The sequence below is a fragment of the Aristolochia californica genome, unplaced genomic scaffold (genome assembly GCF_029961685.1).
Source record: "Aristolochia californica isolate CCGP_79_NKW_82.1479 unplaced genomic scaffold, dmAriCali1.0.hap1 SCAF_15, whole genome shotgun sequence".
In the NCBI taxonomy this organism is placed as follows: Eukaryota; Viridiplantae; Streptophyta; class Magnoliopsida; order Piperales; family Aristolochiaceae; genus Aristolochia; species Aristolochia californica.
Window position 1 is genome coordinate 3,549,352 of NW_027181826.1, and position 26,437 is coordinate 3,575,788.

General features: G+C 40.0%; 2 protein-coding genes across 3 annotated transcripts in view; one reads left to right on the forward strand and one right to left on the reverse strand.

Moving 5' to 3' along the window:
- Positions 1-17,605, forward strand: part of LOC137951911 (uncharacterized) — a 36,635-nt gene extending 19,030 nt beyond the window's left edge. The window contains exons 5-9 of the mRNA XM_068798893.1: positions 5,483-5,587; positions 15,741-15,910; positions 16,082-16,181; positions 16,788-17,124; positions 17,219-17,605. Of these exons, the coding sequence (XP_068654994.1) occupies positions 5,483-5,587; positions 15,741-15,910; positions 16,082-16,181; positions 16,788-17,030 (618 nt within the window). The 3' untranslated portion in view covers positions 17,031-17,124; positions 17,219-17,605. The remainder of the gene's footprint in view (positions 1-5,482; positions 5,588-15,740; positions 15,911-16,081; positions 16,182-16,787; positions 17,125-17,218) is intronic.
- Positions 17,606-18,463: 858 nt separating this feature from the next.
- On the reverse strand, positions 18,464-20,918 carry LOC137951594 (pentatricopeptide repeat-containing protein At2g15690, mitochondrial-like). 2 transcript variants are annotated; one of them, XR_011112143.1, is made up of 2 exons: positions 19,014-20,918; positions 18,464-18,742 (listed from the first exon to the last, which is right to left on the reverse strand). XR_011112143.1 is itself a non-coding variant. In XM_068798358.1 (1 exon), the coding sequence occupies exon 1, from the start codon at positions 20,800-20,802 to the stop codon at positions 19,072-19,074; it is 1,731 nt and encodes a 576-aa protein (XP_068654459.1). In that variant the 5' UTR covers positions 20,803-20,918; the 3' UTR covers positions 18,955-19,071. The 2 variants fall into 2 exon arrangements, 1 of the variants encoding a protein (XP_068654459.1); XM_068798358.1 differs by lacking the exon at positions 18,464-18,742 and having other exon boundaries at positions 18,955-20,918.
- Positions 20,919-26,437: the final 5,519 nt, after the last annotated feature.

Genomic DNA, 26,437 nt, shown 5'->3' on the forward strand with positions numbered 1-26,437 from the left:
GAGTTTTATTGTAAGTTGTATGATATTGTGAATAAGATAGTAAGAGTTTAAAGTTATTCTCTGCTCGCTTTCTGTTTATTTGCCTTCTGTCAATTTCCTACTTCCCGCTGTAAATTGGTACCAGAGCCATGGAAGGCTAACTCGTGAATATCCAGGTATGGAGTAAGCTATTATAAATTTTTTATATCTTAATCATCAGGGGAGTTAACTTACTTCACAATGTTATAATGATTTTACTATTCATCTTCGTTTTTGTAACGATATGGGACGTCACCCAAGTCGCGTTAAGTCAAGGCCGTGTAGCCGGGGAAGGCGTTGAAGGCCGCTATACTCATAAGTCGTTGACAGACGTGTATCTAATCAAGAAGATGATGAACAGTAAATTAATTATGATATTATGAACCATAGTTTGCTTCGTTCATGATTACCATATAATCAGTTTATAATATGTTTAATTCATACTAGGATATTCCTCCTTCTGGTTTTCTTTTACCACTTTTAGCTGTAGTATACTTTTAGTTTATACTGTTAGTTTCATTGTGTTTTAATTTTTAATTTTTCCAACAATGGCATCCAGTAGTAGGATTACTGGATCAGTAAAAAATGCTTCTCTTGTTGAGTATAAAGTTCAACAACAATTGAATGATTGGACAATTCCGTCCATTAAACCAACTTTAATTTACAAGAAAGAAACTTTCACCCTTTCTAGTACCATGGGAATTAAAACCATGGAACAAACAATTAATCTTGAAAATCAAGATTCAACTCTTAAATTATTAGAGTTCACAGATCTCAACAAGTATATGCAAGATACTGAGAAAAAATATATGCATATTGGGTGCATACAGATTGCGTTCAAACCCTTGACCTTATTAGGGATGAACACATGTTTACAAGCCATTCTCCGAGATGGTCGCTGTTTGGATTGGAAACCCTCTTTGATGGGTATTGTGGAAACGAGTCTCAGTAGGGGACCCGTTTATTTTAATGTCCATCCAAACCTCACCCTATCGTTAACAGATAGGAATTTGTTAGAATCTATCAAGTTGAGGATTCTAACACAGGGATACAATTTTATTCTTGAAACTGAAACCATTGCAGTAATTGCAAGGATTCATTTCAAAATTATGAATACCTTAGTCCCTAAGGTATTACACTTACCAGATCAGGGTAAGACAGTTTTGATCGAGACAGATCTCATGAGTGCAAATGTTGCCACTCCAAGAATGATCAATTGGGAGGAAATTCATTTCCTAGCCAACTGGACAATTCCCCAGGCCGTTCCTCCACGACTCCTGATTAATCAGGATATTGATCAGGTTCTTCAATCTACAGATGGAGATGTGGTTATTAATTTTAAACCTAAGACTCCCTACCGAGTCTCTTTACCACCGTCATCCAGAGTCTTGGATGTAGGCCATACCTAACGCCTACATGAGGTGGATGAACTACAATCCTGTAAGGATGATTCCTCATTAAAAGGAATCCACATATCAGACACCCAAATTCCTCATGGTGTCTATACGGAAAGGGAGCATGAGCGAACTTCTCCCACTCTCAGTGAAATGACTGGTTTCAATCTGTGATTATGATTTTTACACCACAACAGATTGACTGGGATCCACCCCCTTTTGTGGTGGACCGAGCAGCCATTAAAGCTGAATTCTTTCACCCCAATAATCTAGGTTTCAAAAGATGGTTTTATGAAACCTATGGGGACGCAGAACGCATGGAATTCTCAAAGGACTTTTATCTTTATTTGGAAACAAATAGGGTAATTATGTCTTTTGTTGATTGGTTTATGCGTTTTAGATTGAAACAAACGGAGAAACGACCATTAATTTCTTCCCCAGATTCCACTCTTTCAATCCTAACGAAAGAATGACAGCTTCAATCTGGCACAACCATCAGATCAGTACATCCTCCAACTAATCCGATAAAACTTGAATTTCCAAGCTCCTCAGGAAAATTCCCTGATTATGTTGAAGTAGTTGCTTTTTGTCAATCCTGAATCCACTCTTAATCCTATGGGTCAAATCAGGAGACAAAACAATTGGCCAACAACTAATTCGTATTGAAGATTTGTTGGATAATGGTAATCCAGAGAAATATTTTTCAAAATCCTTATGACTTGTCTTCTCGAAAATTACCTTTATTGATGAACAATAAACCGCTCATCAAACCACCTGTTCCTATTAGGAACTTTAAATTGGATAATAATTCTGAAGTTGTTGATGAATTATTATTCAGGCTTGGCAAATTAAATCTTTTTGAAGATCAACTGAAACAAGCCAAAGAAGCTAAAGCTGCCGAGATTCTCAAAAGCATTCAAATACTTGAATCTCATTACCAGAACCAATAAAGGTTCATTTTACAAAATGGACTAAATCCAGTCCTGAGCTGAAAGCTCTGGGGTTTAACAAACTCCCTGATTATAGTGATGTCTTCATTTTCTTTATGGTATGTTCGATACCATGGATTCAGAGATGGGATTGCACTACAGGCTTTAATGATAAAGGCCTTCCAATATTATTACGGATATTACATGTTCGTTGGTGGAAAAATTTCCACAATTTATTTGGCACGTTCAAAACTCAATTAAGGAGTCTTTATCCGAATATTTCGGAGAGAGAGAGAGAGAGAGAGAGAGAGAGAGAGAGAGAATATAGAAAATAAAGGGTGAAGGGGGCTCAACTGTGTCCATTCCTTCCTTTCTGTATTTGTTTTTTTTTTTTTTATACTTGTTTGGTTGAGCTGGTCAAACTGGGGCGGTCATCCCAGTCTCATGGGTTTGCAGACTTTTTGAACCTGGTCCAATGGACCAGAAAGGTCTGGGTTTGATAACCTTAATGTTTATCGATAGATATTTTATAAAATCAGTCTTAGTTATGGAATAACAAATTCTAGAGTAATTTAATTAATATCATATAAATTATTACTCAGGATGGATTTTGCAAAACCCAGCCCAAGTCCAATCCAAATTGACACCTGCTTTGCCATATCCTGTTTGGATTCAGCCTGGGCCTGGGTGGTCTTTTGCAAAATCGATCTTGACTAACTAAATTCAATCATGTTAGTTAATCACTTAATTTTTTTTGTTTTTAACTTAGTGTGTTTTGCATAGAGTAAATAGCTTATAAAAATATCTTTACTATCAGATGTGCTAAAAAATGATGGTAACTTTAAGTGTTGTCTGAGAAAATAAGCATATTAGTTTCAAAACAGAATAGGGGATTATAGTCTGCCTTATTTTTAAAATCAACTTATTATCTTCTTTCTGGGGTGCTTTTGAATGTACTGGACACTGAACTTTTCAAAAAGAAAGACATGCATGCTAATTGTATTGTTGGATTGAAATTGCCACTCAGCAAATCATGACCTGGGCTTGCACTCCTCCTGCTTTGAGGAAATCCCAGGGTGCTGTTCTGGATTAATTAGTGCTTAGTTGCTAGTATGCCCGCTCCGGCAAAAATTCAAATTTCCCAATGTAACCTGCTGATTAGCAATATCAAATTAAAATTTGATGTTTGATGGTTGCTTCAAGGGTAATTCTGGAGCATTTGGCATTGAAGGCACTTTAAGAAGACCTGATGGTTCAATTGCCCTCACTTATTGAGGTTTAAGGGTGGCATCGAGCCGAGCCGAGCCCGAACCTGTCTATGTTCGAGCCGAGCTTGATTTAAATATTTTGAGTTCGAGCTCGAGCCGAGCCTAGGCTCGAGCCTAAAATCGTTTTCGAGTTCAAGCCTAATAATTTTAACCGAGTTCGAGCCGAGCTCGAGCTTCAACAATCATTTAAAATTTTTCAAAAAATACAAGTCTCGAGTTCATGCTCTAACATACATTTAAAACTTTTCAAAAAATATGTCAAATAAATTGCATATAAAATTATACATACATTTTACATAAAATTGGGCATAAGGGTGGCATCGAATCCAGCTGAGTCCGAACCTTGTTCAAGCCGAACTTGATTTAAATATTTTGAATTTGAGCTCGATTGACCGTAGCCTCGAACCTAAAATTGTAATCGAACTCGAGCCTAATAATTTTAACCGAGTTTGAGTTCGAGCTCTAGCTGAGTTCGAGCTTAACCTACATTTAATACTCTATATAAAATATATGTCAAATAAATTATATATAAAATTATGCATACATTTAAAAAAAAAGGAATGATAGGGGAGGTTCAGGATTGAATTTCAATAATGGATTAGAACGCACCAATATTAATCTTTTTTACTCCAAATGTTGTCTAGCTTATTTTGTAATTTTTGAATCTAGCCATAAATTTACAATTGTCTCCTTAGTGCCCCTAGTTGAAAATTTATGTTCTAGGAAATACTAGAAATGTTTTTCCTATGATACATATTTCCAAAAAAACCTTTAAATAAAACCCTATTACTATTAGTGACTTATTAGAAAATTACAAGAAATATTTTAAAATTTTCTTAGGAAAGTTAAATGGACCTCTTATTGCCTCTTTTTCACTTTATGATCTCGCACGTGCGAAATCATCTTTGCGCCAGGGGGGTGGGGGCAGAAATTATTTCTCCCTATCTCTGCTTCTGCTTGTTCTGGTTTTCTGCCGAGATGAGGAACTTTCGTTGGGGATAACGGCTGTGACGGAAACAAAAGTGACGGCAAAAGAGGGGGAAGAAATAGAGCGGCGGCGACGGAAAGGCAGAAGGTGACCAGCGAGGCAGCTGCCGACGGCGACAGAGGCGGCCACAGCAGCGGCCGGAGGGGCTCGATGGTGACAAGGGGGAGGAAGAATTTATCCCCCGTCGCTCTTGCTCCAGCTCCGCTCGGCGCTCCGGTCCCGACTCGTTAAATTAACGAGCCGGCTCGCGACCTTTCGAGCTGAACCTTGATTCGGTCGAGTTTGGCTCATTAATTTAAACGAGCCGATCCCGGATCTCGAACTCGGCTCGAGATTCGGGTATACCGAATTGAATCGAGCCGCTCGCGAGCCGGCTCGGTTCGAAGCCACCCCCTATTGAGGTTCTTTAGAGCAATCTGACTCCGTATCAGCTGAAAATAGTGCTGTTTTTTAGGGGTTAAAGCTTTATCACGATCATTTCTCTGATTCACTGGAAGTGGATGGTGACTCCAAGGCTGTCATCAGTTGGTGCTTAAATTCTCGTAGGACACTGTGGAGGCTCTGATCAGTTTTTTATTGGACATGTGATCTTGCTGCTAGAGTTATTCGTAAACAGTCTCATGTTAGCAGAAGTGCAAATGATCTTGCTAACTAATTAGCTAAGAATGGGGTATATCATTACACTCTCTTTGTTCTGATCTCCCCTCCTTATTTAGCTTTGTAAGCTGTTTCGGCCTTTTGGCTATTTATGCAATTGCCATTTATGAGATTACTCTCTTATCTAATCCAGGTGATGCAATTATATATGCTTGCCACAGAGTCACTGTTTTTTGCTTCTTTGCTAAGAATTGAATTCTAATGTCATACTTTCTTTAAAATGTGCAGGGAATGGGAGAACCACTGAATAATTATTCTGCTGTCGTTGAAGCTATTCGGATTATGACAGGAAGTCCATTTCAGTTATCACCAAGGAGAATCACAGTGTCCACTGTGGGTATTCCACCCAACATGATTGTTTCAAGCCCTATCCAATCTATGTTGAATTAAGCTACATTATCCTTCTGCTCTTTGTTCTCCAGCTTCTGTTATACATGCCAAATCATTTGAAAGGATTCTTTTTTTTTTGTATTGTCAATCAAGCTTCTCCTAGTGGTTCTCTAATCATTTGTTCATTTTACTTTATATATTTCTGACTACTGGATGTCTAAGATATCAAATCTAGCCTCAAGTTATCCTCTAGTATTCCTAAATCCTTTGAAAGGCTTGAGCTGATTGACTTTGAATCATGATTTTCCAGATATATATTTCTGATTGGTGGATGTCTAAGATATCAAATCCAATCTCCAATTGTCCTCTAGTATTTCTAAACACTTTGAAATGTTTGAGCTGATCGACTTTGAACCTTGATCCTCCAGTGGGATGACTTGCATTAGAAGCAAAATAATAGTTAACAATGGACAGTCAACATGCCGCTGTGAGATGGTCTTTGTATTGAAAGTCACTTGAATATATCATTGCTCTAATAGAGGAATACTTGATTAAATCTAAAGGCCATTTGCTTAGAGATATTATGTTTAAATAATGTGTTTCATATATTTCAGTGAGATCTTCCTCGTTATTCTGAAGGCACACTTTTTATTTTTATTTTTGAAATGGTGATGTTGTTTCTGTTGATGAAAAATAAGTACACTGGTAAAATACATTTACAATTGCATAGGAGAATCGTTACTTCTCAAGGAAGACACAAATTTGTAACAAAGCTACTTCGCAAACAAACTGGGGAGCACCAGTTGATAAGTCCCGAGGCATTGTCCTCAATGGCCTAAGGGCTAGGAAACCATTGCTTAAAAAAAGTATAGTCTTGGCTGAATCTATTATGGGAGAGGGGGAGGATGGAGTGAGGAGAGTGAGGAGAACGAGGACGAGACGTGTGAGGGACAGCAAGGGGAAGCACTCATCGGCCATGGGGGGCTGGCACCCTAGTTGGTTTGGTTTTCCAAAGGATGACAAGGCTTCATACTTTGTGATTGAGGGAAGTACACGTTACTTCTCGGATGTCATTGCCTTAAGAGATTCCCTTGCTGCTGGCAATCAAGAGAACGGGTTGATTAGGTGTGAGAACTATTGGAAGCAATCACAAAAATCACAAGAGAAGCTTACCAAGAAGAATAGCTGCCACACCAAATGCAAAGTTTAGAGTTGGCATTTATGGATAAAATGTCATACTCACCTGTTAGGTGGCTGAACTAAGGAGTATGACAGTCGTCGGCTCAGTTGCTATATTGAAGACCTTAAATTGGGCTTTGGATGGGGGTGGCTCAAAGCTATTCATGACAAAGATTGACAATGATGCTCCTAGGAGTAACTCCTCATTGCAAAGGGAGGATCCGAGACTACAAGTGGCTGCAAGTTACATGGCCTCTGCAACGGGCTCCTACCGTGATGCATTACAACCCTGACAGGTGAATGGCAAATCAAATAGGTGAAATACCAATGCAGCCAAATCGAACATTTTAGAAGCTAATCATGGTATCATAGACGGATAACATGACGATGTTGGTGGTGTATCCTACTTTTACTCTACCATGTAGAAGAGAACTGGAAAAGTGTGTTGTTGCACATACACATGGCAGCTATCATGATCACTAATCGCTTAAACAATGGACGAGGAACTCCTAGAGGCTAATCAAACCACTTCAAATGCACTACATGGGGTCCGACTCTTGGCGTTTCTTCATTGAATCCAAAGATGGAAAAAAAAGATATCAGCCTTGAAAGATGAAATAAAGGAGATACTCAATGGAGTTGAAGGAATTGAGTCTTAAGGGGCTTTTGAGGTGCAAACTATCTGGGTGACAATCAAGGGAATACCAACCCACCTCTGGTGCATGGAAATCTTCCAAGATCTTATTGGAATAACTGGAACTGCCACAGATTCTGATGTGGAAGTGACCTAGGAAAAAAAGGATTGATAGGCTGAGAGCTAGAGTTATATCGGGGACCCAGAGATGGGAGGTGCCAAAAATAGAGAGGGTTCAGTAGCTGAGATGATGCTAGAAAGGTGAGATGAGGGAGACTTTGAAATCAGTTGATGGAAGCTGTACAGAGGGTGGCAATGGTTTACCCAGTAGAAAGCCTAATGAATTTGACTATCCAATTGCCTTGAATTCAAATTTGTAGATCATGGGAGAACCTTCAAAATAGTGGAAGCAGAAGTGGATCTAGGAAGTGATGCTGAAACGGCAAATGCAGATATGATTCAGTGCTAGTTTGTGATTTGCTTGTGAACCCAAACCCTTGTCCCACCTTGCAATCTGACAGAAGATCTGAATGGGGGAAATGAAACTATCACAGGAGAACTTGATGTGCACGTGGCCAGTCTTCTGATGAGTCCAGCCCCGACCCGCCGATCCCAGATGAAGCGAGTCACATTGCAAGGCTTGATAGCTCATTGCCCAATTAGCCCAAGGGCTCAACGAAGTTCCTATTGCTCCCTGATTGCCCTTTCAAATAGTGCGAACCATGCCATGGGAGAGCTCAAAACATGCCCTGGCAGATCCCCTAAGAGAGAAAAATGTCTACTCAGTTGGTGAAAGCTTTGAAAATGATACGGAAGAATAAATAAAAAAATTGACTATAGGGAGTAGAGATTCACATGCTGAAACCATCTCAAGTCAAGAATGACCATGGGACCATGGAAGCAGCTAAGGAAAGGGGAGCCTTCCAAAAAAGTAGATGACTTTGTGAAAGCAGTGTATGAATTTAGAGCTTCTCTAAAGATGTAGAAAGAAGATATAGAGACATGCCTTGAGAGAATCAAACAACTTAAAGAAGAGAGTAACAACAGGGCCATTACTTAATGAATACCTCTCATGGAACATAAGAGGACTGGGTTTACAGAGCAAGCATGCAATTCTTCAAGAGACCCTTAGTGGCTCTCCTATAGGAAACAAAATTAACAGAAATCACAAATAGTTTAGCTAGAGACATCTGGTGTACTATGACATCGAGAGGAAGAGATAGAATAGAGAAGAAAGAGGAAACAAAGAAGAGGAGAAAGAGAATTCAGAAGTGTTGCAGTGTGCCCCACTCTCTCTTCTCAGAGATCAAAATTCGACCTCCCTATTTATTAAATAGGTCACTTAAATGAAAATTTAGTACAATGATAGACATATCCCTCTAGACTCAATTACTTATATCTCCTTGTATATACCTCATATAAACCTGAAAATTGAACCCATTATACATCATAATAGTTGAATACTCTTCTAACATTAGAAGATAAACCAAGTATAGAAAATATCCAAAATACTCTTACACCTCCTCAAGCTAGAGTTGTATATCTAAAAGCCCCGACTTGTTACAAAGAATCCCATGATCTCATTTTCCTAGAGCTTTGGTAAACACATAACTAAGTTGATCAGTAGACTTGACATAGGGAGTAACCGCCGCTCCACTCATGACAACATCTTTGATAAAGTGACAGTGAACCTCCACATGTTTAGTCCTTTCATGAAATACAAGATTACTTGTAATAAATATGGCAGCATGATTGTCACAATACATAATCATAACCTCTTTAACAAGGAAACCCAATTTTTATAACACAAATTTCACCCACAAAATCTCATTAATTGTATGAGCCGTTGCTCTATACTCGGCCCCTGCATTGGAACGGGCAACTACAACCTACTTTTTGCCTTCAACAAACATATAATATCCCGAAGTAGATTTTCTATCCTGTTTAAAACTAACATAGTTAGCATCGAAATATCTTACAATATGAAAATGTTTGTGGTTCATATAACAACTCTTTTCTTGGTGCACTCTTCAAGTATCACATTATTCTCAATGTAGCTTGTAGTTGACTCTTTCTTGGGTGCTTCATAAACTGGCTAACCACACTCACTGCAAAGGTTATATTAGGTCTGGTCAATGTGATACAAATAAGTTTGCATGCCGACCTCTTGTACATAGTCTTATCTTTGAGCTCATCATTGTTTTCCTTTTGAAGATTATGACCAACGTTTATAGGAGTTTTGTCAGGTTTAGCTCCTAGCAACTCATATTCATGTAGCATATCAATCACACACTTCCTTTAAGTAAAAACAATAACTACATTGCTTCTTGGTATTTCGATCTCGAGGAAGTATTTAAGCGTCCCTAAATCTTGGGTCTGAAAGTGATTTTTAAGATGTTCTTTTGCCTCGTCAATACCCTTTTTGCCACTACTAGATAGTACTATATCATCAATGTACACAATCAATACCACAATTCCAGAGGACCCTCTTCAACACAAACAATGAGTGATCACAATAACTTTTTTAAAATCCCAAGGACATCACCCCACTATTGAATTTCTCGAACCACACTTTGGGACTTAGCTTAAGGCCATAGATAGCTTTGTGCAATCAACATACTTTTCTAGTCTGCCCCTGAGCTACGTATTCATGAGGTTATGCCATATACACCTCCTCAAGCAACTCTCCATACAAAAAGACATTTTTTATATCAAGTTGGTATAAGGGCCAGCCCTGATTAACCACAACATATTCAAAATTCAAATAGAAGATTACTTGGTAACAAGAGAGAAGGGTCTTGAAGACATCCACTCCATAAGTTTGCATGTAACCTTTGGCTATAATAAGTCTGGCTTCATACCACTCAATGAATCAACCTTATATTTGACCATATCCACCAAACAACATCCTATTATAGTTACGTCAGGTGGTGGCTCGCACAAAGTCCAATGTCCTCTATTAATCAAAGCTTTCGTCTCAATATCCATGGCTTGTTTCCAATGCTTCTTGCATTGAGAAGGAATGGAGTAGGCGGACAAGGATAATACAAAGGTTTTAAAGGAGACTGACAATTTACCGAAGGACACAAATTTGGAAATTAGATGTTTAGTACCTTTTTGGTACAAGCACAAATATCCTTGCAAATTCCGAGATCAGCAAATTCTGTGGCTGATGCTCTAGCCAAACAAGGAGCCTCCTTGCAATCTCTTGTTGTCAGGAGTTAGCTCCTTTTGTTTCTCTTAATAAAATTCACATTTCATAAAAAAAAAAACAAACAAATATCCTTGCAAAGAGAAATGGGAAGATCTAAATCACTTACCTCAGGAGCAATGGATGAGGAAGGCGCTAGTATGGGTGGAGGAGGAGGCATTGTAGAAGTTCTTTGGAAGGTGTTCATCACTTGTATACCAATAATGGCTTTGGTGATTCTTGAACAACTATAGGGTGACACAACCCTTGGAACATAAATGTCCACAAGAAGTGGAGCAACAATATTAATATCCATAGGTAGAGCAGCAGACTCAACTGACTGAGAAGAGATAGGATTGGAACCTGGCTTTGATACTATGTAAAATTGAGTGGAATAGATAAAATAGAGAAGAAGGAGGTAAGAGAGAAGAGGAGAAGAGAATTCAGAAGTGCTGCAGTGTGCAACACCCTTCTCAGAGGTCAAAATTCAGCCTCCCTCTTTATTAAATAGGTCCGTTAGGTGAAACTTAGTACAATGACATAAACACTCCGCTACACTATTTTTTTTGAATGACCCTCTACACTCTATTACTTACATCTCGTAGTATATTCATCATATAAACCTAATTGAACCCAAAGTACATCATAAATAGATGAATACTCTCATAACCTTAGAGGGGAAAACCAAGTATGTAAAATACCCAAAATACTCTTGACGCTTACAACTTTAACATGTACAAAGCTGCCAAGCTGGGTTAAAAAAAGTGTGGGTGGTTCTTCGGGAGGAATAAATTTATTCTAGGACCATGGAGAGGTCGAAGTAGTAAAATAGAAGATGGACAATTTACAATTGCGGTACACTTCAAGTCAATAAAAAATGGAGCCGACTTGGCAGCATTGTGTGTTTGTCATCCCACCCGCAATTCACATTGCAAGAAACTCTGGGATGAATTCTCTATCATGAACCTATGTGATTATGATGAGTCCCGGTTAGTCCCACATTGGTTAGCAAGGACGGTCTTGGATGTTATATGAGAGGGTTTGCAAACCTCTCCCTAAGAGCTAGCTTTTGGGGCAGAGTTAGGCAGGTTCATATCACTATGGCCTTTCCATGGGTTATAGGAGGTGATTTCAATATAATCAGATATCGCTTCGAGAAACAGGGAGGCAGGAACAGAGTCACCCCATCAATTCAAAATTTCTCAGATTTCATTAATGACTATTCTCTGATTGAGCTGAACTTATCTGGCGCTGATTTCACATGGTTGAATGGCAGAAACCCTCCCATCATGTTGAAGTTAGAAAAGTTCTTGGTCAACCAGTCCTGGTTAGACCTAAACTGATCCTCAACAGGAAGATGCTCCCTCCCACAGCCTCATATCACAACCCTATTTCTTCTGGAAACTGGTCCTAACTAGTGGGTTTTCTCACCCTTCAGATTTGGAGCAGCATGGCTGTTTGAAGAAGGCATCAAGGAGAAAATGAAGGAATGGTAGACTATCAGTCCAGCCAAAAGTTAAAGGCTCTGTAAATGAAGATAAAATCAATGACCGCTGAAAGGAAGCTGAACTTCGGAAAGGAAAGAAACCACATTTTGAGCAGCATACAAGATTATGAGAACGTCATAGCGCAGGGAAGAATATATTGGAAACAAAGGGAGAGATATAAGTGGGTGAAAGAGGGGGACAGAAATTTAAAATTCTTTCATTCCTTTAGCCTCAGCTCATAGAAGAAGAAACAAATTCACATCCTTGATTATCAACCACTCGACCTTATCAAACCAGGAGGAAATAATTGGTAGTTCATACATTTTTACTCACAACTATACTTGGATGAGGGGGTGAATTGGCCTTTCCCCAAGGACCTCCATCTTCAAACCAGCTGACCATCTTAGCTGAAGCTGCCTGAAGTCTGGAATCTTCCTTTACACTTGAAGAAATTGAGGAAGCTTTAAAGGCCATGCCCAATGACAAGGCTCTGTGCCCAGACGGGTTTACTGCAGAATTCTACAAGGCAGGCTGGGATTTCTTGAAAGGGTCATATTGAATATGTTTAAGGAGTATAACAGCAAAAAGTATGGGCTCGACCTTTATTGCCCTAGTCCCCCAAAAAGGTGGGAATATGCCATCTGGTTGACTACAGACTTATCAGCCTCATATCAAGCCATTACAAGCTTATCTTGGTTTTTTTTTTTTTGAGAAAGTATTAGCATTTAGAAAAGTCCTGCCAACAGTAATAAGCAACAATCAGTCAGCCTTCTTGAAGGGAAAGCAAATACTAGATTCAGCTCTCATGGTGCATGAGCTTCTGCATCATTATAAGAAGAAAGGTCTGCAAGGTGTGGTACTTGAGCTGGATTTCACGAAGGCTTTTGATAAGGTGAACTGGTTTCCTAGACACGTTGTGAGAGAAGACAGGGTTCCTCGAAAGATGGAGAGGATGGATTACAAGCTGTTCTCATGAGCTAGTTTCTCTATACTGATAAATGGTATGACTAAAGGCTATTTCAGAGTTCCTGAGGTGACCGTCACCTTTACTATTTAACGTGATTAGTGAAGCTCTATGCTTTCTAATCTACACTGGGCAAAATTGAGGCTGGATTGCAGGACTCACCATCGTTGAATGCTGCTAAAGGTACCAATTCTACAGTTTGCAGATGATACAGTGGTCCTATGTGAAGGACAGCATGCAGGAATACTGACTTAAAGGCTTTACTGATCCTATATAAATCACGTCCTGGCAGACCATTAATTGGAACTATTCAGGCTTATTAGGAATCAACATGAGCAGCCCTATAAAACATCAGATGGCCCGTATACTTCACTGCAGCTTATTGAGTTCCCATCATCATACATGGGCCTCTACTATTCCATGGAAGTGTGACAAGGCTGTAATGGCAAACCGGTGATAGAAAGATACCAAAGAAGACTGGACTCTTGGAAAGGGCAGCTACTTTCACAGGCAGGTAGAACCACACTGATAAAAGCCACCTTGGCTGGTATTCCTAATTATTTTTTTCCTTGCATGTCCAGCAAACATTGCAGCAAAATTAGAAGCTCTCAAACACAGATTTCTTTGGTGTGGAACTTCAAGTCAGTTTTAAGTATTCCCTAGTCCAGCATCATTAAAAAAAAAAAGAAAGTATTCCCTAGTTAAGTGGGATCATGTATGCAAGTCCAAGGAGGAAGGGGGGCTTGGAATAAAAATGTCAAATTGATGACTTCCTTGCCAAGTGGTGGGTATGGAGGTACACTAGGGGAAGAATCATTTTGGGGAAAGGTGATAGATGCAAAATATGGTGCTGATTCTTATTATCTGGCTACTAGATCTAGGCTCCCTAACAAGCTGTCTAGCTTGTGGAAATCAATTCCATTGCAAAAGCCAAAACTTGAAGAACATATCTGATATCATACCAGGTTGGGATCTCTAGTCAGATTTTGGACGGATTGCTGGATTGGGGAGAAGCCCCCTCTATTTAGCTTGTCCAGGACACTATTTAATCTGTAGTTAGAGTTTGGACGGATTGCTGGATCGGGTAGAAGCTTGCACCTAATCAGGGAATGGAGGGAGAGGAATTTTATTGACGCTTATGGAAGGAAGCTACTGAACTGGTTGTGGAAACTGGTTGCTCCGAAGAAGGTTTTACAATTCCAATGGACAGCTGCACAAGAGAAAATTCTCACTTGTGATGAACTATCTAAAAGGGGACAGCCGCTTATCAACACCATGTGTAAGCTTATGTGGGGATGTAGAAGAAAGCAGTAACCACATCTTGCTCCATTGTAGTTTCAGCAAATCAGTATAAAATGCAGTGCTTTTGAAGTTTGACAATCCAGCATGCATGCTCAACACCTTTAACCAGTTTCTCCAGCTGTGGCACTCATGCCTCTTGCCATATTACGGAAAAGGCTTATGGAAAGCTTCGATAACAGCGATTCCTTGGCACTTTTGTGGACAAGAGAATTGAAATCAATTCACTTGGAGGAGTCACTGAAAATACTAGTCATGCTATGGACAAGTAGCTTGCATGCCCTTTTCCATGATCTGTTGTTGAAAAATTCTGGAGAAAAGTCATGCTCTTCAATGCTTGCAAGCCCCTCATTGTAGTTGAATGGCAGCTGGCCACATCAAACTGGATCAAACTGAATGTTGACATTTCCTCCTTTGGCGACCCAGGCCCAGCAGGCATTGATGGGGTCTTTTGGGATAGCTCTGGTTAGGTACTTCTTGCCTATTCTGGTTCACCTGGCTATTGTGGTTCAAATTAGGCTGAATAAAAAACTCTCTAGCTGGAATCAAACTTTTAAGCAGAACTTCAAGGGGTTAATTATTAGTAGTAGAAGGTGTCTTAGCTTTGGTTATTAGCTGTGTCAGAGGTGGTCCTGGGTTAAGTGCTCTGCTTTCCGCACCTAACAGACCGGTCTTTTAGGTTGTATTGGTTAGGTGTTTGACATGGTATCAGAGCTGGGCACCACATTCCGTGTTTGAATCCCGGAAAGGGCGACCTAGTTTCCAGACTAGTGTGGACCGCTAGCGTGGGCCATCGTGGATGTCAACCGGGGGGAACGGTGGGTGTCAGAGGTGGTCCTAGGTTAAGTACTTTGCTTTCAGCACCTAACAGACCGGTCTTTTGGGTTGTATTGGCTAGGCGTTTGACAAGCTGGATGGAGTCTTGGACAGGTATTTGATGAAATCTCAGACCTAACTTCTGAATGGCGTATTTCATGGAGCATGGTTCCAAGATCAGCCAACAGTGGCTGAACTTCTTGCTAAACCTGGTGTACCCCAAGTCTCCCTTTCCATTTGGCCATCTCTAGCACTCTAGTTAGATTTGGCCTTGATTGTGTTTTATGTTCTATGATATGTTGTACTTTAAGCTATCTGTGCTAATTCAATAAAAGCTACTCACGATTTTAAAAAAAAAAAACCTAGGAAACATGGAATTCAAGGTTTTAAAGACTGATAAATTAGCTTAAGCTTTTTTTGCCATAGATCTCTGAGTTCTATTTGTAGAGAATGACCCTGAGCTTCTCAAAATCTCTTGGGCAAAAATTGGATTGTCAATGTCAATGGTTATATGCAGCAGGCTACTATTTTTATACATGATTTGAGTTTGCAATTAGAAATGTGTTTATGTAGGGCTTCTGATGCAGGTAGGGATTATCCATGCCATCAACAAGCTTCCAACTGACCTGCCAACTGTAAACTTAGCAGTCTCACTTCATGCTCCGGTTCAAGATATACGCTGTCAGATAATGCCTGCTGCAAGAGCCTTTCCTCTAGAAAAGCTCTTGGATTCCTTGAAAGCTTATCAGCGAAACAGGTGAAGTTCCAAATAACTCATTAATGTCTCTGGAGTAGAGAGAATGTGTATTTTTATGTATAAATGGATAATAAACGCTCCAAAAAGTAATCTCATTTCAAATAAAAAAAAGGTATCTTCCCTTGTCAAATTAAAGAGTTATTTAATCATGTTACATTTGGATCTTTATAGCCAACAGAAAATATTGATAGAGTATATCATGCTCAACGGAGTGAATGATGAAGAAAAGCATGCGCACCTGCTTGGAGATTTGCTAGGGACATTTCAAGTGGTAAGTTAAGTTCTTTCTGGAGAAGGTAACAGGGCATTATATGAATTGTTAGGATCCTTAGAATTTCATTATATTGCATGCTAATTATTGTAGTAGTTGAAAAGTCATCAGAGGAAATCAAGTTTGGGTGGAGAGGAAAACTTCTTTGCTCTGTTGTCTTCCCTTCAAATTGTAGAATGTAAACTAACTCAGCATCCTGTAATCAGGAAAAATTTAAATCAGAAATCTATGTACGGATGGTGGAATTCAAAACATGTATTCTAGTATGACAATCTCTAACACACCAATCCCTCTGAAGGAAATATTTGTTGTTGGAAGTAGGAATGACATCAGATGGTCAGAGAAATGGATTCTTGTTGAAAAGACGGTAAAAGTCTTCTACCATCAGCATAAAAGTTGTGAGCTCTTCTTAGCTGCCTAGATTATGCATATTATATCAATTAAATTTATGACTCTTAATGGTGCTTTATATAAGCACTCGTCATTGGGGGCAATCTCATGATTTTTTATCCTATGCTAGCCTGGTCGCTATGACTGCTGAACTCACGCAAGTATTACACTGCAATGTACTTTAATCCTAACCTATTCAATGTTTGTTGTTATTAGGTTGTAAATCTGATTCCATTTAATCCAATTGGTAGTTTGAGCCGTTTCACCACCAGCACTGAGCAGAATGTTAAGTCATTTCAGAAAATCCTTAGAGGTGTCTATAATATTCGGACAACAATTCGTAAGGAAATGGGTCAAGATATAAGTGGAGCTTGTGGTCAACTGGTAGTGAACCAATCAAAACCACAAACCGCAAGGGGCACAACTCCCGTCACCGATATTGAGGATCTTCATAAATGATACTGCAGAAATGCTTTGGCTATTCCCTGCAATCAAATTTTGTGACCACCACTGTGGTTGGGTCTACAAATGAAATAAGATCGAGATACCTCATGTAAGTTATGTTCTCTTTGCGTTCTTAGATATTGAATGTCCTGGTATCCATCAAATTTTGTTACTGAACCTATGTAGTTTGTATACATCACCAGGAACATGCAGTTAAATTAGTCACTTTCTGATGGGATGCTCTTCATATGCATGAAGTGTTTGCTCATTACCGAAGGTAAAGGAGATAATATTCTAGTTGAGATGTCCTAATTCACTGGGTTTGTAGAACATGCCGCGGTAACACAATCAGTTTGTGGAAATCAGTTTTCATCGCATGCCTACCATACAGTGATGTCTCTATGGGTTCCTTTAGATTTAACTGTTCTTTAGAGTAAATTTTTCATTAAATGTGCACGTTTTGGTTCCCCTTTTGTTCAAATATGTTAATGGTAAGTCCCAGTTTGCTTTAGCATTGTCATAAAATTGTGACAGGATGAAAAACAAACAGGCATTAAGTTCGACTTATAGTTGCCATGACCCACTCATAATTCTCCACTCTGATTTGAATGTGGCACATTTGAAGTTGGAACTCCGTGAACTAACTTGCAACTAAACACTGGAAGATGAAATTTGTTTATTCAGCTAAACAGGCGAAAAAGTTACCGAGCTCAAGGATGATCCCAATGATATGAAGACCAGCTCGTCTTCCTCTTAGCTTTCCCTCCCTTTCTTTTTTCGTCTGTTGAAACGAGTAGACATTGGACAAGGGAAAAAATCTTCCTTCAGGTATTCTAAACAAAAAAGGCAGCAGTAAGAGCATCGTCACCATTTTTCTAACTAGTTACGGCTTTTTTTTCTCTTACTGCTATAGTGTGGAGCCTTTTATGTGGAAAATGCCTCTTTATGGTGTCTTTACTAAACCGCCGGGAAACCATTGAAATCCCTTCGATAAGCAGAAGTGCAGATTTTGTGATTCAGTCCGAATACCCCCATGAAGCATGGGAGGAGACATCAACTGGTGACAATTCGAATCGTCTCTGCTTGGAGCCATTTTCAAGCAAAGAGCTGGCCTAATTGGAGAAGTAATCGAGGTGGATTCAGAGGCTTTAATGGTCTAATGCAGGACAGTGAATTGCAATAGGAAGGTCGGATATCACCCTGAGATATATATACAAGGCATATATAGCAATCCAAACCGCAATGTATCCATTGATGCAGCAGAGCAAACTGAAAAGATTTGAAAGCACAGAAAATCAAGAAAACAGTGAGGACAGTCCAGATGCCAGAGTCACAAGAGTGAAAGAAATTCTTCTAGGGTAGCTTCATAAATTCTTGGTAACAACCTATTCAAAGCACCACTTACATAGATCAATGAACTATAAAATAAAAACAATTTTACCCAAATGAAAATTATATCCAGGAAGAGGTTTGGGGGCTCAAAGCAAAAGGGATATAATCAGAGGTTCATGGAGAGCTGCCTCACCTCCCAAGCTCTATCATCCGGGTACGTTGGGAAGGTGATTCTCTCCTATAGTGATGTTTCACCTCAAGTTTTGCCCTCTCGGCTCCCCCTCAAAGAAGTCACAGAGCTTCAAGAAAACCAATTATACAACCACTAACATCCCGATGCTGTTGCAAAGGTGAATCTTGGAATGATTGGAAAAGATAAAAAGGTGAATCAAGGCCTGCAAAGATATTCTTTCCGTCAAAAGAAACAAACTCACTAAAGGATTTCCAATGATAAATTCTCTCTTTTGCCACCACATGTTTTAGCTCTTACCACTATCAAAGCTTACAATGTCTTCCAAAAAGAAATAAGAATGAAGATTGAAGGCAATATACTTTGCATAATAAAAACTACATTGAATTAAACAAAGGTCACTTTTTATCACAAGGATAAAGCAAAAGACACATCTGATATAAGAGTTCGTTAGAGAAGAATGTTACAATTCCTACCTTCCATGGCCCCAAGGTCACATTTCAGGACAAGAAATCTAGACAAGTGTAATCTACTTCACCAATAATCATTGCAAGAGCATTTGCCATCTTTGAAATGATGAAACCGTTTGTTATCCCTAACAATAAGCTCCCGACCAACAATTCTGGACATAATCTTGATTGCATTATGGCAATCCCCACATATCCTAAGATTCTTGATGATCCTCAGTGGCATTCTCGCTGGAGTGCTGATTAAACCATAAGCTATGGCCAGTCGCTCACTGTGGTAGAGCAAAGCTTGCTCTTTTGCCTCTTGATCAATATCATGGAGCACATATCTTGTGTCAGGGACATAACCTGCTTCTTTCTTTGGTTTAACAGGGGGAGCCCTGTATTCATTCACTTTGTTCTTCCCCTCCAGCATATTGATCCTCAACTGAATTTTAGGTGGGGGAGCTGGGATCTTAGAGACTGTCTTGGATGGGTCTGATGAAACCAACAACTCTTCAGCTCTGACTTCAAGGTCAAGATCACCATGAATTCGAGCAAAATTCATTAGTGATTCCCAAATTGCTGGAGTTGGCTCAAATAGTAGTTTCTCAATGAATTCTTCTGCTTCTGTTACATGCCCTGATTTTCCTAAAACATCTATCATTCCTAAGTAATGTTCTACTTGTGGGACAATTCCATATTCCTTTTCCATAGAATCAAAATAAATGAAACCCTCTTCGACAGCTTCAGCACTAGCACAAGTTGACAAGACCGCAGTAAAGGTGGCACCGTTTAGTGGCAATCCTAATTTTCGCATCTGTTGAAATAACTGTAAACCATCGTCTCCAAGTGCATTTGTAGCATATCCATCGATCATCAAGTGCCAAGAATCCAAATTTCTGTCAGGCATTCTGTCAAACAGTTGTCGAGCTAATACCATGCCCCCGCACCTTGAATATGCCTGTATCAGTTCATTGTTGATTTGAACATCAGCCCTGAAGGGCGAACGGAAAACAAAATCTTGAATCCTTTTCACTTCTTCCACAAACCCCGAACCGTCACAAGCATTCAAGAGCGAAAAGAGGGTTGGTGGATCCGGGGAAGCACCACTGAACAAAACGTCAACTGCTTCTTTGATTTTCCGCTCTTTTATTAATGTCATCAGGTCGGCGGTCGGGGCTGGGGCTGGGGCTGGGGCTGGGGCACTAGGTCCCCGAGTATCAGCAGGATTTCCCTGATTCCACTGGTTTTGGGCATTAGCAACAGGTCTTCTATTCATGTCCTGATGAGGAGGATTCCACTGGTTTCGGCTATCTGGAAATGGTCTTCCACTGGGATCTTGAGAAGGAGTCCATTGGTTTGGGTTACCAGGAAAGGGCCCTCTGTTGGGGTCTTGAGAAGCATACCGTTGGTTCCGATTGTCAGGAAAGGGCCTCCCATTTGGGTTTTGAGTAGCATCCCACTGGTTCTGGTTGTGAGGAAGTGACCTTCCACTCGCGTCTTGGGCCGCATTCCAGTTTCGGTTATCGGGTATGGGCGAGCTCCAGTTTGGATTTTGAGGGTTCCACTGGTTTGGATTACCCTGATGACCACCACCAACGCCATCGCGTTGGAAAACCCTAGAATCAGACGGATGAGGTTGCTGATAGCTATTCGGGACAGGGGAAGTGCTGAGACATTTCACGGTGAGGTTTCGAGGGGCAAAAGCAGTGAAGTTTAGGGTTTTACGAGACCGCAGAAGAAATAGAGATGTGGTCGGCGAGCGTACCTTGCATATAGCGAAGACGATAGAGAGTCCGGCACACTGCGACGCCATGAGGCCAGCCAGAGCTCGAGTGGAGACAGAGCGGAGTTCAGGAGTTCAGAGCTGGAGGGAAGGAGGGATAGGGTTTAAGGCCCCAAATGCGACCCGGGGATGAGCCGATAGGCAGTAATTACACCTTGCCTCCTCAGAGATTATAAAATGTAATTAACTGACCTGTTAGTGCATGCTAATGGAAAGTGAAAGTGAATTAATTCCTAAGGTTTACCCTCTGAATTCACTTTCATTGGCTCTCTCTCTCTCATCTCCAAAACTTTTAATATTATGATTTCAAGAAACTTATTGAAAAATCTTACTAGAATTGGATTCTAATGACCATTGAGACAGGAGGGGGGGTGCCTTCCTCTCCTCTCGCCTACTCAAAGCAAAAAGTGGAGGCTCACTCTTGCCTACTCTTAGGAAGAGAAGGTGATCTCCCCCTTTCACTTGTGCAAAGCAAAGGAAAGTCAGTAGAAACAACTCAACGCCATAGTCCAAAGAAAAGAAGAGATGGGTTGCTACAGAAATGACAAATGAAGTAGAAACTAGACTCTGAAGCAAACATTATGAATATGTAATTAGAGTCAAAAGTTTGATTTCACTTTTCGAGCTCCAGTTTCAGAATTTTTATGGCTTTGTGGATCTGCCACAAAATGCTTAACCAGTTGGTTGCTCGTAGGTTTTACTTGATAACCAACTGCATGCATGGCCGTCAAAGTGATGGGGTAGGTGGAGTTCTACAGGTTTATGCAGGCATTTGAATAACAGTAGGAGTAAACATGCTTTTGTACAATAATTCCTCATTAGCAATTGATCATTTAAAACAGTACAAGTAAAACATTTTGAGGCAACAATTATTCCCTGTTAGCGATTGATCATTTGAAGCAGATTTGACGCGAGAAAGACATTGGTATGAGCTATTCCAGATGAGGAAGTCTCCTGTAAAATTAAGAGGAAGAAGTACTCCGGAAAATCAGAGCTAAAATCTGATCCGAGAAATCAGAGGAGATTTGAGAAATCAGAGGAAATCAGGTTGTAATTCTATGTATAAATAAGAATGTTGTATATGTATGATACATGAAATAAAAAATGAACAGAAAGCTTTATCCAGTGAAAGCTTACATTGGTATCAAATCGGGAATAACTTGAGGTCGTTCGACGACGACGCATGGAGAAAAATTCACGTCTCTTTTCCTTAATTGACCGTCGTAACTCGGGCGGCGGACCCGTCTCGCGAACCGATTTTCGGAAGCTCCCGCCATGGGGAGTCATCTTCTCTGTAAGCGGCAGAAAAAGAATGCCTTCTGGAGCGATCAAGTCTCGACTAGAGACCAAGACTGCTGCTTGTGCAACGACTCTGGCTGAGCCTCCGACGTACGGAAAGCCGTTCCGAAGACGACGGACCGTGGTCTCCAAGCGTGAGAACTCCCACAGCCATCCCGCGCGCAAGCCCAAAATTAAATCTCGTTTGCGGATTTTAATTTTGAAGCCCAACGACTCAAAGCCGCGTCAACCCAACAACTCGACCCAATCGAGTCAACCCAGCGAATGAGCTGGAATATCTCTTACGTTCATCGTGGGTTCTCTGCTAATCATGACCCCCTTGTATTCGTGTCTTTATCGATGACCAATACAGACTTTCAGTCTAGTGAATCTCCGCCTTCTTCTATTCTGGTCAAGTTAACCAAGAGAATGATATAAGCTTTGAGCAAAGCTTCAATCTTGACCAAGGCCACCGATTGGAATCAAGTTGACACCAACTATGCACTCTGGTCTCAGGTTGTCGAGATGTATATCTCAAGCAAAGATAAGTTGGGGTATTTGAATGACGATCTCCCTCAACCTCCTTAGACAAATCCTATCTTTTGACGATGACTCACAAACAACACTATTGTCAAATGATGGTTGATTAATTCCATGGACTTTTCCCTCGTTAGCAACTTTATTCGATTCCCGACAACCAAAATGGTTTGAGATGCCAATGTTACTACGTATTTTGATGGTTGTGATACCTCCTAGGTGTATGATCTCTAGCGACGTGTGACATGCCTCAAATAGTCCGGTGGCTCTCTTGAAAAATTCTACAATATTGTCCAGGGCCTTTGGTGTGAAATAGACTTCCACCGACCAAACGCGATGGAGTACTCAATTGATATTCAACAGTATAATACCTTATTTCAAGAAGAACGTGTATATGTGTTCTTGGATGGTCTCGATGGTTAGCTAGATCATATCCGAAGTGATGTTCTCCAGATACAACCTTTCCCAACCGTGGAACAAGCCTATGCTCATGTATGCAGATAAGTTCTTTGTCAAGTAGTGATGACGACTGGTAGCTCTGATGATACAACAGGAACAGTTCAGGCATCTAAGAACTTCAAACATGGATCACAATCTCCAACACAATCTAGGTCTATCTCTCTGCATTGTGGTAAATCCAGTTCCAACTCTAAATCACGAACCACTTCTGATGGAACTAGATGCTCTCACCGTGGGAATGCAAAGCATACCAGTGAGACTTGCTTCAAGCTACACAGGTACCCTGAGTGGTGGCATGAACTCCAAGCTAAAAAGCGTCGTGATGTGGTTGAGAATAACAAAGGCACAGGCAAGGCTACGGTGGCTACAGGAGAACCACAATTTTTTCTCATTTTAGTTGATAATTCAAAATCTACTCCAGGTAATGCTCTCCTTAGGATCTACTAGAGAACTAGAGAGGCTGATTGCAATGCATGGATACTTGATTCTGGAGATCCGAACCATAAGACATTTGATACAAATGATTTTTCTTAGCACTCTGCTCCTTGGTCGACTAGCATTACCAATGCTAATGGACTTATCTCTTCGGTAACAGGGGTTGGAACAATGATTTTATCACCAACCCTACCATTATCTAATACGTTACTCATACCTTCTCTTCATCACAAGTTACTATCGGTGAGTTAAAGTTACCGATGACTTGAATTGTGTTGTTCTTATTTACCCTACATTTTGTGTATATTCTCACCAAGGAGATCATTGGGAGTGGTACTAAGAAGAGGGGGCTCTATTACACGGAAGATTTCAACATAGGTTGTGCATATCATATGCAGCACCCGAGTGATCTCAAAGTGGAACAGATTTGGCCGTGGCACCGTCGGTTAGGCCATCGTTTATTTGGGTATTTGAAACATATGTTTCCCGATTTATTTTCGAATTTGTCAGTTATGGATTTTAGCTTTGAGACTTGCATTCTAGCTACAAGTCATCAGGTCAATTATTCGTTAAGTATGAATAAGAGTGAGGATCCTTTTGCTTTGATTCACTCTGTTGTGTGAGGTCCTTCCCCAAAGATGCTAGGTTTGGTATCCGTTGGTTTGTCGTATTTGTTGATGATTGCACACGAATGAGTTGGATTTACTTGTTGAAACACAAGGATGAGGTCTTTCATACCTTTCAATGCTTTCATAAGATGATCCAAACTTTGTTCTTTGCTAACATTTGAATTCTTCGATCTGATAATGGTGGAGAATATGTGAATCATCAGTTCCATGATTATTTCCAGTACCATGGACTGATTCATGAAACCTCATGCCCTAAACTCCTCGGCAAAATGGTATTGCAGAGGAGAAAAATCCCCATATTCTTGAAATAGCTCGAACTCTTTTACTTGGGGCACACGTGCTTAGCCATCATTGGACGAATGTTGATACTACAACCGCATGTCTTTCAAAATTCTAGAGTTTAAGACTCCACTATAGGCCTTGTCAAACTACGTTTTATTACCCACGGAGTTGATGCTCTCCCCCCCCCCCTCAATTTTTTTGTTGTGTTGTGTTCGTTAATCTCCACAAGAACCAGCACTCAAAGCTTGATCCATGTGCCATTCAATGTCTGTTTTGGGGATATGTGGTCCATAAAAAAGTTTACCGTTGCTATGATCCATCTACTCGGATCACATATGCAACTATGGATATCACATTCCTTTAATCTGATACTTTCTACTCGTCTTCTGCATCCAATTCTTATCTTTAGGAGGAGACAAGAGAAGAAGAGCTGAATTGGCAGAAATTTGACTAGTTCAAGGGCACTGATATTAACGACCATTGTTGAACCGAATCCAGAGAAGACATCTTTAGAAGTTGAAGTTGATGAAGCAGTACTCCTCCTCCCCTCATTATCCAGCGACCCATCTCTTGAGAATATCATTGAGGTAAGTACTCCTGTTATGCCTCAAAATTCTAATTATGTGAATATTTCTGTTGGCAACCCATCTCCTGAGAATATCATTGAGGTAAGTATTGTCACACCCCAAAATTCTAATGATGTGGCTACTCCTATTGGCTATAAATTACCTATCAGGCGCAATCTGAGCAAAGCACCAAACAGATATTCCCCTGAAGCGGAGGAACAAAGATCGAAATATCCCATTGTCAACTATGTCTACAAAAAACTATCTGAACCCCCTCAAGAAGTTTGTAAATGAACCCTCTTCTCACCATGTTCCCATAAGTGTTGATGAAACTCTAAAAGATCCTAGGTGGGCTCAAGCCATGAAGGAAGAAACGGAGACATTAATGAAAAATGAGACCTAGAGTCTTGTGGGTGTAAATGGGTATTCTCCAACAAGTACAAATCTGATGGTGCAGTTGAACGGTACAAGGCAAGGCTTGTAGCAAAAGGATATACACAAACATATGGTGTAGATTATCAAGAGACATTCTCACTAGTGGCCAAGTTGATTACTATTAGAGTTTTGCTATCTCTTGCAGCAAACCTTGATTGGCCACTGCACCAATTTGACGTTAAAAATATTTTTCTCAATAGAGATCTTGAAGAAGAAATCTACATAGATGTTCCTCCAGGATATATGGCAAATTTTGAAGCTAGGACGGTGTGCAAACTCCATCGAACTCTATATGGCTTGAAGCAATCTCTTAGAGCATGGTGTGGGCGATTGAGTTTTGCAATGCAAAAATATGGTTTTAAACAAAGTAACTTATATCATACGCTATTCTTAAAGCACCAACGGGGTAAAATAACAACTTTGATAGTGTATGTAGACCATATGATCATTACAGGAGATGAAATAGCAAGACTTCAAAAGTAATTGGCAACATAATTTGAGATAAAAAAATATGGGAAGACTCAAATATTTTTTGAAAATCGAAGTTGCTAACTCTAAGTAAGGCATATTCCTTTCCCAATGAAAATATATCCTAGATTTATTATCAGAAGTTGGACTACTGGAGTGTAAGCCTACAAATATTCCAATAATCCCAAATCACAAGCTTAGAGAATACCCAAACCAAGTGCCAACAAAAAAAGAAGATATCAAGAGGTTGGTTAGGAAACTTATTTATCTCTCCCATATATGACCTAACATCGCCTTCGCTATAAGTGTAGTAAACCAATTCATGCATTGTCCGAGTGAAGATCATATGAATGTTGTGAGTCAAATTCTTCGATACCTAATGTCCTCCCTCGAGAAAGGACTCATGTTTTCAAGAAACCATAACCTGAGGGTTGAAGGTTATACAAATGTTGACTGGGTAGGGAATATATCAAATAAAAGATCCACCTCAAGCTATTTTACATTTGTTGGAGGGAACCTAGTTACATGAAGAAGTAACAAAGCAAAAAGTGGTGGCATTACCAAGTTTGAAACCGA

What these genes read in the sequence shown, in the direction of transcription:
- LOC137951594 (XM_068798358.1), bottom strand. Translation starts at nt 20,802, where the DNA reads ATGGCGTCGCAGTGTGCCGGACTCTCTATCGTCTTCGCTATATGCAAG.